The sequence below is a fragment of the Epinephelus lanceolatus genome, chromosome 4, assembly GCF_041903045.1.
Source record: "Epinephelus lanceolatus isolate andai-2023 chromosome 4, ASM4190304v1, whole genome shotgun sequence".
In the NCBI taxonomy this organism is placed as follows: domain Eukaryota; kingdom Metazoa; phylum Chordata; class Actinopteri; order Perciformes; family Serranidae; genus Epinephelus; species Epinephelus lanceolatus.
In genome coordinates, this window is record NC_135737.1 from 7,979,129 (window position 1) to 7,991,023 (window position 11,895).

The 11,895-nt window shown below is 41.7% G+C and overlaps 1 protein-coding gene across 2 annotated transcripts; it reads right to left on the reverse strand.

Moving 5' to 3' along the window:
* Positions 1–958: 958 nt before the first annotated feature.
* On the reverse strand, positions 959–9,367 carry kctd14 (potassium channel tetramerization domain containing 14). 2 transcript variants are annotated; one of them, XM_033630797.2, is made up of 4 exons: positions 9,216–9,327; positions 6,956–7,180; positions 6,699–6,833; positions 959–1,863 (listed from the first exon to the last, which is right to left on the reverse strand). In XM_033630797.2, exons 1-4 carry the CDS (start codon positions 9,288–9,290, stop codon positions 1,552–1,554), a joined length of 747 nt encoding a protein of 248 aa, XP_033486688.2. In that variant the 5' UTR covers positions 9,291–9,327; the 3' UTR covers positions 959–1,551. The 2 variants fall into 2 exon arrangements, with proteins under 2 accessions (XP_033486688.2, XP_033486689.2); XM_033630798.2 differs by having other exon boundaries at positions 969–1,863; positions 9,237–9,367.
* Positions 9,368–11,895: the final 2,528 nt, after the last annotated feature.

The window sequence follows — 11,895 nt, forward strand, 5'->3', positions numbered from 1 at the left end:
CCTACAACATCAAAGTACCACTTACATATTTATACACGAGTAATAATGAGCCAATATTATTATTGAATAACACTGACCGTATCCACTCTGCATTATAAATACTTTTATACTTCAAGTACATTTGTGTGTGAATACGGTACTGATTTTAAATAGGCCTGTTTCCACTGAAGAAGTTCCTGGTACTATTTGGGGGGCAGGAACTACTACAGGAACATCCTCTCGCTCGGCCCTCTCAACCGCCGTGTCTCCACTGAGAGGGCGGAGTACGAGGAAGGTTCCTGTAAAGTTACGGGCCCTGGATGTGACGTAATCGTTGCGCGACCATTTTGACCGGGGAGACGTAGGGACGTTGTTAGCCGATAGCGGTGTCTGTAATAACTCAGTAAATGGCCCGTGAAAAAAATATTTTTTTCAAGGGAAGTGTTAGTTACAACATGATTGAGCTAACTGGAGTAGTTTCATGTCGTATCCGACAACAGGAGGCTTTTAACAGATGCTGTTGTGAGCTGTCGCTGTCAGCTGCAGCCACTACTGATGCTTTCTAGACATTGTGATTTTCCATAACTGAATATATACCACACATAGCAACACAAAACTGCTTTGCTAGCTCAATCATGTTGTAACTAAGATATCCGCTGGAAAAAATATTTTTTTCACGGGCCATTTAGTGAGTTTTTTTTACATGGCGGCGGAAGCTATATGAACGAGCTAACCCTCATCTGCTGAGTTTTAAAAATGCCGGCTATTTTGTAGCTTTGTGTTCACATCGCATCCCTCCTTGAGTATATCCAATCAGCACCAAGTAATCCCCAAGCCCCAGCCGGGAGTCTTTCGGGGCCGTTCTGAGTACCTACCCCGAGGCAGGGACTTGTTTAGCCCCTGTAAAAGTTCCGTAACTCTGTCCTTAGGGGGTGGTTCCTGCGGTGGAGACAGGCACCAACGGCCCCGGCCCCGTAAAATTACCCCGAAGTTCCTGCGGTGGAAACGGGCCTAATGATGCATATACTTCTTTCGCCACTGCACAAAAGTAGTTTTTAATGCAGTAATGTTGATTTGTTTTGCATTATATTGTCCAGGTGTTCATGTTAATGTGTTGGTCAGGTGCCTGGTACCTGATTAAACAACCTACTTCTAAACTTTGAGTAAAAAAAACACATTTTTTAACTGGTTAGTTGTTGTTTATTAAAATTTAGCAGCAGATTTCACTGACATTACACAGAAAAAGAAACTATATCCATGTTTATAGGCACCTGGAATTAACTATAAGGTAAGATCTGTCTCATAAGAAAGTTGATATGAAAATACTTTATTGGGCCCATGACTCTACCTTTAAAAGTCATTATATACAGATGCTTTACCGCCACCTTGTGTCTAAAGTGCCTGGTGTTCAAAACCAAGACCCCTTTTTCCACAGAGGTGCAGAAACAACTTCAATAAAAAAGTATTTAGGAACTATTTGGTCTATCAGAATGCAGTTATTTAAAAAAAAACAGTTTGTACATGTTCCACTTGTGCTCTGAATAAAAAAAGAAAAGAAAAGCAGCCCTCCCATCACCACCAGGTGAATATGAGTTTGTGGAAGTAGTCATAGCTCCTGGACAAGAAGCTCTTCTCTACGATGTGCGGCTGGATTTCCACCCTGTAGCCCTGACTCTCGATGTCCATCTTTACACAGTCCAGCAGGTCTTGGACAGACAGGATGGCCTTCCACGGTCCGAACGTCACCACTGACTCCTTATCTGCCTCCAGGCTGCTGATGGCATTGTCATAGAAACCCAAATCCTCCTCTGTCCGCAGTACGCAGATCATGATGGTGGAGTGGCGGGCGGCTATAGCCTCGGCTCTGGCAATACGAATCAGCACCTGGAAGAGAAGTACTTATGGATTGACCAGGAGTTGTGTGTATAATTCATTCATATGTTATTGTAATATTGTGGTTACAACATGTCTAATAACAATAATGATAATGATGATAATAATAATAATAATAATAATAATAATAGTAATAAATCACTTGTTCTTGAGAATTGGGACAAAACTTGATTTTCATTCTTCAATTATGCTGCGAAATATATTTTAAAAGATCAAAGTCTTGACTTTTAAACCCAGGGTTCCCGCAGATCTTTAAAAAGTCTTAAAAGGCATTGAATTCAAACTAAAAATAAGGGCTTCATTTGTATTAAAATGTCTTGAATCCATCTTTCAAAAGTCTTACAAAATTTTAAGACATGGAAGGTAGGATATCCTGAATCATTTCCTTGTGATGACCAACAACACACTTTTGTTTGCAGCTGGGACGCTCAGAGCAGAGCATCCAATGTCCGCTGGCCAGCTGTCACTGTGCCCTGGACGACATAGGAAATGAAGTGCAGACAACATGATTCTCAGTGGCAGAAAGCAGAGCACACAGAGACTTTTTGCAGTTGTGTGTTTTGACAATTTTCACCTTTTTTTGTAAAAATACAGAGAAAGATGCTGAAACAAGGGTCGAAGAGACATTTTACCGCTGGGGAAATATTGGAACTGCTGGAGAGGGACTCCAGGAGCATGGTTTGTGTGGATGATTCTTCATCAGAGGACGAAGACCTCATGCATCCCATCAACACACAAGACAGCGGTGACTCGGATTATTGTCTTCCATCATCGGAAAGGTATGGAATGTCTTATAAATGTTGTATTATAGATTTATCCTTGTCAATGTTCAATCTATCTACAGCTAGCAGCTTTGTCAAGGCAAAATTTTGGCTTATGGTGTGATGATATGACATACAATAATAGGTTTTGTGTGTGTGTGTGTGTGTGTGTGTGTGTGTACAGTATGTATGTATGTATGTATGTATGTGTGTATGTGTGTGTGTGTGTTGACTTCTCCATCAAAGTGTGTGTTTCTTTTTACCATGTTTCTTGCTTTTGTGTTTACGTGTAATTGCAATTTCAGAAACAGACCACTGAACGAATATATTTGTTTTTCTTCCGCATTTGGGCTTACAGTGATGAGGATGAGGATTATGAGCCACCCTTTGCCAGTGACCCAGGACCTTCAACATCAACACAGAAAACAAGCTGGTAGACGGTTGGCTCCAGGAGTTTTACAACCCCCGCAGCTAACACCTCAGTCAGGCCCAGCAGCCCCTCCCCCCACCACTCAGCAGAAGAGAGGATGCTCCTCTCTGGGAACTTCTCCTCCAGATAGCAAATGGCCTGGAAAAAGTAGGCTGACACCTACAGAGAGTGAGGAGGAGGACAGGGGCATGACAGAGAGGAGGAGGACATCAAACCTGACCCAGGCACAATGGAGGTTTTTTTTTTGTTTTACCTGTGTTTTTAAAGTTTGCATTGTCACAGAAATGTTTACAGTTTGATAAAAGTAAATCTGCTCCATTTGGATTCAACATTCAGTTGCTTTGTGTGGTCATTTTTGGAATGGGAAACATATAGAGGTTTGGTTGAATTTAAAAAAAAAAAAAAAGAGCCAGAAACTGTTGTATCTGGATGTATTGAACAAAATTAGTGCTATACAAATGAAATATAAAGTTTTGTACATGAGAAAAATCAAATGACACACATAGGGCTCTAGTTTCCCGGCGCGGCGCAGGGTGGTGCAGGGTGGCGAACCCAGCGCAGAGCTAGTTTCGAGCAGCGCAACCCGAGGCGCGCTCAGTTTGGTAGTTTGGCAGACCGAGGTGCGCTGAGATGGGTGTGGCGGCGCAGCAGGGGGAGGTGTCGACAGATCCAGCTTGGCGCAGTGACAGTTTCGTGCCAAAAGGCTTCGCCAAAGGTGCGCTAAAAGCTCGCCAGCTGAAACCAGGTCTACTGTCAGCGCAGGCGAAGTGCAGCCGGTGTAAGCCGAAGTTTGGCTGACCGGCGGACAGTACGCACACGTCACCAAAACCTCACAGGCAGGTTTCCAGAATGTCAGGCACATTAACAATGCAATAAATACCCAAAAAAACACTATTCAATGCAACTATCTGCAATCAGCACATAAATGTATCTCTATATCGACTGTCCCGTCACATCTGATGTCAGATCAAAGGGGATTGGCACCGTTTGGCACGTTTGGCACGCGTAGTGGAAACCCAACTTGATTGGATTAACACAGCTGCAAACTAAGTTGGCCGTTTTGATGCTGCTGCTCTCTTCTGCCATGGTGAATTGAGTAAACTCTCATTACGCCTTCTCGCGGCGCATTTAAGGGCGAGGAGAGGGGCTCATTTGATTGGTGTGATGTGTGTAAAACCCACTCCACGCCTTCTCTCCTCCCTCTTTCCGACTTGTGCAGGTAGGAGGGTCGGAGGTGGGAAAGAGGAGTAGCTGCGCCTGGCCACACCAAGTTGGCGAAGCGCAAGTGTGCTGCGCCTCCACCTCGCCCGGTCTGCGAAACTAGAGGCCAGAGTACCAAAAATGTGCTAAAATGGCCATTTTGGAGACCTTGCCTGAACTGTCTAAAACCTCTCTAATTTTGTTCTGCTCCACGTGATCAGAATCAGCCTTTGCAAAGTTAATGTTCACATATTAGGCCCGTTTCCACCGCAGGAACTTCGGAGTAAATTTACGGGGCCGGGGCCATTGGTGCGTGTCTCCACCACAGGAACCACCCCCGAAGGACAGAGTTACGGAACTTTTACAGGGGCTAAACAAGTCCCTGCCTCAGAGTAGGTACTCAGAACAGCCCCGAAAAACTCCTGGCTGGGGCTTGGAGGTTACTTGGTGCTGATTGGATATACTCAAGGCGGAATGTGACGTCAACAGAAAGCAACAAAATAGCCGGCATTTTTAAAACTCAGCAGACGAGGGTTAGCTCGTTCATAGCTTCCACCACCATGTAAACAAACTCAATAACCGGTCCTTGAAAAACATATCTTTTCCGGCGGATATCTTGGTTACAACATGATTGAGCTAGCAAAGCAGTTTTGTGTTGCTATGTGTGGTACAGGGGTTAAAGTTCTCCGGCACAGCGCCTTTTCTTTTCTTGTCCGGCACGGGCAGAAGTGCTCTGCGGTGCGAGCATTTCACTCGCATTTGCCCCTAAAAATATATATATGTGTGAACCGGGAAAATGATTTAGGCGCACAGTGTGCGAGTAAACACAACCTACTGTTTACCATAATCGGCATTGGACGTTTTTTCATTGATAACCGATCAAATAAATGTATTTTAAAACTCGCTCCTTTGGCTCTGATACAGCCGTCTCCCTCCCTGCCTGCAGTCCCCACTGCACTGGGCTTTGTAACAATGTCCCGCCTACAGCTCCCTCTGATTGGTTACGCGGCACAAGTGATAGCCAATCAACACTGACGCCTGTGCATGCTTTCACATCATGTCACATTGAGACACAGAGCACAGATGGAGTGGGAGAGGCTCCGGTAAGCCAGCGGTAATTTGGAAGGTAAGCTAACAGAAACCAGACAGAAACAAAAGTTGCAATAAAAATTCTCTATGCTCAAGTTTTAAAATCACCACCACAACGTTATATGATCCATTTCAATGATGACATGCTTGCCCAGAGGCGAAATTTCGACATAACTGCTTGTTTAATTCACATCAAGCGCGATACAATTTTACAAACAGCCTAAATGATTTAGCTTCTAAAAATGAATAGCACCAAGGCACAAAAGAGATGTAGGAGCTATAAGTCAAAAAGTCTGGTAACCACTGAAAGTTTAATCTTTATTTATCAACTCATTATGCTATAAAAGTTTAATCTGAAAAGTAACGACTAAAGTTATAATCTTTTTGTTCATTTTGATAATAAACACGTTCCTTTGCAATACATACATTTCTTCATTTTGTGACCGCAACACCAAGCCCCCCGCTCTGGAAAAGATTTCAGATTTCAGGCACACAAATCTTCATGCTCCACATTTCAGGCACAAAATTTTTTCTTGCTTTAACCCCTGGTGGTATTTATTCAGTTTTGGGAAATCACGATGTCTAGAAAGCATCAGTGGCTGCAGCTGACAGGGACAGCTAACAGCAGCAGCAAAGCTAACATCAGGATGTCATCTGTTAAAAGCCTCCCGTTGTTGGAAACGACATGAAACTACTCCAGTTAGCTCAATCATGTTGTAACTAAGACATCCACTGGATTTTTTTTTTTTTTTTTTTACGGGCCACTTTGTGAGTTTAGTGAGTTATTACATCACATCCAGAGCCCGGTAACTTTACAGGAACCTTCCTCCTACTCCGCTCTCTCAGTGGAGACACAGCGGTTGAGAGGGCTGAGCGAGGGGATGTTCCTGTTGTAGTTCCTGCCCCCCAAATAGTACCAGGAACTTCTTCAGTGGAAACAGGCCTATTATTGTACTATGATGTGATAGAGGTTTAGAGCTGCAGCTGCATCATTCCAAAGGGATACTCATCCTGAAAATGCTTTTTTTTTTTTTTTTTTTTTTTTTAAGTGAACCTCAAAATGTTTCATTTGTGCTGTGTGCCATCTTCACATATAACACATATACTGATATTTACACATTTTAACAAATCTCACAAGTGTTCCCTTTACCATGACACCAAAAGTATTCAAATAGACCCTGTGGTTGCAGAGATATATTCATTTCATTATGGGAATGCAATTTTCGAGCAGAGGCCTATAAAATAGGCTTAAGGCTTAAAAGGGAGATATTGTGGTGCTGTACAACTGAAATGATGTAAACTGAATGAACAGGGAAGTAGAAACGACATCAGTGTGTGTAGCTGACCTCAATGTTTTCTTTGTAGTGAGGGACTCTGGAGAGGAACTGCTGCCTCCCCACCAGCTCTCCAAACAGCTGAGGAGTTTCCTCCAAATGTTTGATCAGTGGTTTGATGTTGTAGTACACGGCCTCCCTGTGAACCTACAGACAAACACACGAACACACACACACACACACACACACACACACACACGTTCATTACCACTCTAAGATTTTGAAAGCAGGTGCTTGATGACTTGTAAATAAAACTGCAGGACCCAAACCTCCTGGATGTTCTCTGTGGGCAGCCAGTCTGATCTCAGGAACTCTAGGATGGCTCCAAAGTTGGAGCCATTGCGGTCGATGAAGTAGCGTCCCTGTGCATCTGTGCCTAGTGTGGGATGTTTGCTGAACAGCTCAGCTAGCTTGGACTCAGGGTGTTTCCTGAGCGTGCTCAGAGAAGTGGTGAACAGATGACCCCCAACATTCAACTGCACAACAGGAGAGTGCTGAGGGGAAAGATTATTAGTTAATTCAAACTTACTGAAACTGGACGAAGCTTATGCACTGCTGCTTTGGAGAGCATTTAGAAGCTCTTAGAGTACCTCATAACACCAATTTCACATGTGGTTGCACATTAAGTCAGTCAAATGGAGATGTAGCCTAAATAACTTCATCAAAAGGAAAGGATAATGTTTGAGTGATCCCTTCTGTGCAGATGTTAACACTCTAAGGTAACAAAAACACAATGATTTTTTTTTACAGGTGATTATCCACTGGAGAGAACACATAGTTATAAATATTATATTCCATTTATGCCATCAGATGCCCCTAAATCCTGGACACTGGACCTTTCACCCACACGTGCTGTGTACTCAGTGACCACATGAAGGGCGTTAGCGCCTACACATTGATTTGCTCAGACTGATAAGAACACATGCCTCTGCTGTCTGTCAGAAAATCCATGATGTCTGCTGTTCCTCAAACACCCAGTTACAGCAGCAGTGGCGGCTGGACTAAATCATCCATTATCCACTCAACCAAAACTCCACAGACAAATACAGTTTTATATCTTTTAATAAGCGGTTAAAAAACTTTAGGCTACACCTTATGAGAAGGGGAGAAGTCTGTAATGAAGGCTGAATGGCAGAATAACTGGAATATAAACAATAAACTCATCTGTTAACTGCATTTGTGGATTACAAAAATCTTTAAGACAATACTCACTATAAATAACTATCACTGTAGAGCCCAACAGTGATTTAGTAAAAACTGAGTCTTAATTTATTTGATCAAATCAGACTGACGAGACGTATCCTCAAAAATAAAACATCTGCATTGAAACATACTTGAAATCAATATTTGGCCAAGTACAATATCCAGATTGCAGGAGCTGCAATTCTTTGATAAAGGTAAAAAGTATTGCAACATACCATTATAACTGAAGCATTGTGGTGCTACAGAGATGCCCCAGCCAACAAATCATAGTGCAGGCTAAAGGAACATGCTTGTTTAGTATAAATCCAACAGTCCCATCATCTTTTATATATGTATGGACATATATATACTTCATACTTTTTTCCAGTTAAAATTAAATGCAAAAATTACTGTTCCCACTAAAATTGCAACAAAACTCAAAATAATCACTTTTTCACCTGTATCATATAGCCCTACCATTTGAAAATAAAGAAAGAAATGACACCACTTATCATAGCCAGAAACTGTGATAACAGAAATTATTGTTGGATTCTTAAATTTCCTTTTATCCATGGACCCATCATGCTTCCACAGAAAAAATAAAAAATTAAATAAAAAAATCAGAGCAACAAAACTGAGGCTTTTTATCCAGCTCCAGGATTTCATCCTCAACTTTTAACTCTTATACATCTGGAGGGAGGGTTATGCATTTTCCAACAGTCACTCGGGAGGCTCAAGTAAAAATATCTGTAGCTTTGGGGAGGGTCAAAAACAAACCAAAACAAACAAACAAAAAAAGTTAGACCCCAGCCACCCCCTCCTCTGATAAGTAAAGAACAGTCCCTTGGTTTTAAGCAGTGCTGCAAAGTGTCTGCAAACTCAGAGCAGTACAATTCTACTTCACTACACTACTTCCACTTTAAATTTCTACTCCACCACAATCTATAAGGAAATATTGTACTTCTTATTCGACTACATTTATCCTACTTTTAGTGGACTACCAGTTATGTTCCCTCTGACACAATTAAGGAGTTAATCATTTTCCAGCACGAGACATAAATTTATGTCTCGGCAGATTAACTCGGGAGTTTCCTCGAGGTTGGATTTTAAATTCCTGTGAAACAGGAAGCCGCCTTTAACAAACTATTTCAGACCAAACTGCCAAAAGGAAATAGGCTGAAAATATGTGCGGTGAATAATACGCTCATCGGTATGCAGGCGGACAGAGAGGTGTCTTGTCCCCACTGCTGTCGAGCCTGTGTGCGCCTCCATCCACCTGTTGGGTCACTCAGCAGGTACAAAGTGGAGTTTAGCGCTCTCTGCTTCATTTAATATGAAAACGCTCACATTAAAGGTTGGTTTTCTTACTGTGATGGCGGCTGAAGACTGTTTTTCAGATGATTTGTAGTCCGGCAGACTCATCTTGACTCTCCCAGGTGTTTTCTTTTTTCTGTTTTTTTAACACTGCTCAACAGGTAGGAGTCAGGGGGCGCGGCCTAACCCGGACTTGATGCTTAGTGCTGAGAAGATGAGTCACTCAGAAGTAAAAATCTTTGACCATTTCATATCCTTCCTCTTAGGCTAATTAGACTACTAAACAGGTTTTGCACCACAAAGTAGGAACATGACTGAAAAAAGACTGAAACGCCACTGGTCTACAGGTATCAGACACTTAACTTTTTTTTCAACCATATAAAGCTTTGAACACACTTTAAGGACACTTTTTATCAAAAATTTAAGCTTGAAGCTAAGTAGTGTATGTACTAGCTTTAAGCTTAAAAAATTGTTTTAAAATTAGTATATACAGTCAGGTCCATAATTATTTGGACAATGATACAGTTGTCATCATTTTGGCTCTGTACACCACCACAATGGGTTTTAAATGAAACAATGAATACCTGCTTAAAGTGCAGACTCTCAGCTTTCATTTAAGGCTTTTTTCAAAAATGTAGTATGAACCGTGTAGGAATTACAATCATTTCTTCACACAGTCCCCCGACTTTAAGAGCTCATAAGTATTTGGACAAACTAACATAATCATCAATTAAACAGTCAGTTTTAATACTTGGTTGCAAATCCTTTACAGTCAATGACTGCCTGAAGTGTTGGACACATAGGCATCATCAGATGCTGGGCTTCTTCCCTGGTGATGCTCTGCCAGCCCTTTACTGCAGCCGTCTGCACTTCCTGCTTGTGTTTTGGGTGTTTTGCCCTCAGTTTTGGCTTCAGCAAGAGAAACGCATGCTCAGTTGGATTCAGGTCAGATGATATGACTTGGCCATTGCAGAACATTCCACTTCTTTGCCTTAAAATGTCTTTGGTTGCTTTTGCAGTATGCTTCAGGTCAATGTCCAACTGCACTGTGAAGCATCGTCCAATGAGTTTTGAAGCATTTGGTTGAATCTGAGCAGATAATGGTGCCCCAAACACTTCAGCTTTCATCCTGCTGCTCTTGTAAGCAAGACAAGACTTCACTAGAATAAATACAGAGGGTTTATCACAAGATGCAAACCATTGGTTAGCCTTAAAAATGGAAGGCCAGATTAGAGTTTGTCAAAAACCATCTAAAAAGCCTGTACAGTTGTGGAACAGCATACTATGGACAGATAAAACAAAGATCAGCTACCAGAATGATGGGAAGAGAAGAGAAGGAAGAAGGAAAGGAACTGCTCATGATCCAAAGCACACCACCTCATCAGTGAAGCATGGTGGAGGTACTGTTATGTCATGGCCATGTATGGCTGCCAGTGGAACTGGTTCTCTTGTATTTATTGATGATGTGACTGCTGACAAGAGCAGCAGGATGAAAGCTGAAGTGTTTGGGGCTACATTATCTGCTCAGATTCAACCAAATGCTTCAAAACTCATTGACCTGAAGCATATTGCAAAAGCAACCAAAGACATTTTTAAGGCAAAGAAGTGGAATGTTCTGCAATGGCCAAGTCATATCATCTGACCTGAATCCAATTGAGCATGCGTTTCTCTTGCTGAAGCCAAAATTGAGGGCAAAACACCCAAAACACAAGCAGGAAGTGCAGACGGCTGCAGTAAAGGGCTGGCAGAGCATCACCAGGGAAGAAACCCAGCATCTGGTGATGTCTATGTGTCCAACACTTCAGGCAGTCATTGACTGTAAAGGATTTGCAACCAAGTATTAAAACTGACTGTTTAATTGATGATTATGTTAGTTTGTCCAAATACTTATGAGCCCTTAAAGTCGGGGGACTGTGTGAAGAAATGGTTGTCATTCCTACACGGTTCATACTACATTTTTGAAAAAAGCCTTAAATGAAAGCTGAGAGTCTGCACTTTAAGCAGGTATTCATTGTTTCATTTAAAACCCATTGTGGTGGTGTACAGAGCCAAAATGACGACAACTGTATCATTGTCCAAATAATTATGGACCTGACTGTATATGTTATATGGTTATTAGAGTAAATTGATCTACATTTAGCCAACATGTAGGCGCAAGTACAAAGTAAATAGACATTTGGTTAAGTGGTGGGTTAAAAGATTTGTTAAATCAGAAATGTGGACTTTAACACAGACGAGCTTGAATCTCTTTGACCAAAAAAAAAAAAAAAAAAAAAAAAAAAAGACTGACTGCATTTCTGGTACCAGGAAACTGAGCAGAGTGGGACATCACTTTTCACTCGTGACTGACTTTACACTGTCAGTCTGTCAGTGCAGATTATACTCAAGACTGAGTCACTTTGACCCAGTGTAAACAAAAAAGGGAAAAAAATACTCTCAGTAGTTACTGAGCTAGTCTAATACCAGAAAATGTCCTCTCCAAACGGCCGGTTAAGTTTATTTATTTCAAACACAGAAGACAACAAGGGTGTATCAAATAACATACTCTTTGGCTGTCACTGTACATGGATGCCTCGTCAATAAAAATAAGGCAGACCAGGTTAAGGTTAAGTGTGTAGGATTTGGGGGTATAAACTGGCAGAAATTGAATATAAGTATGTTTTCTTCAGTGTATAATCACCTTAAAATTAGAATTGTGTTTTCATTACATTAG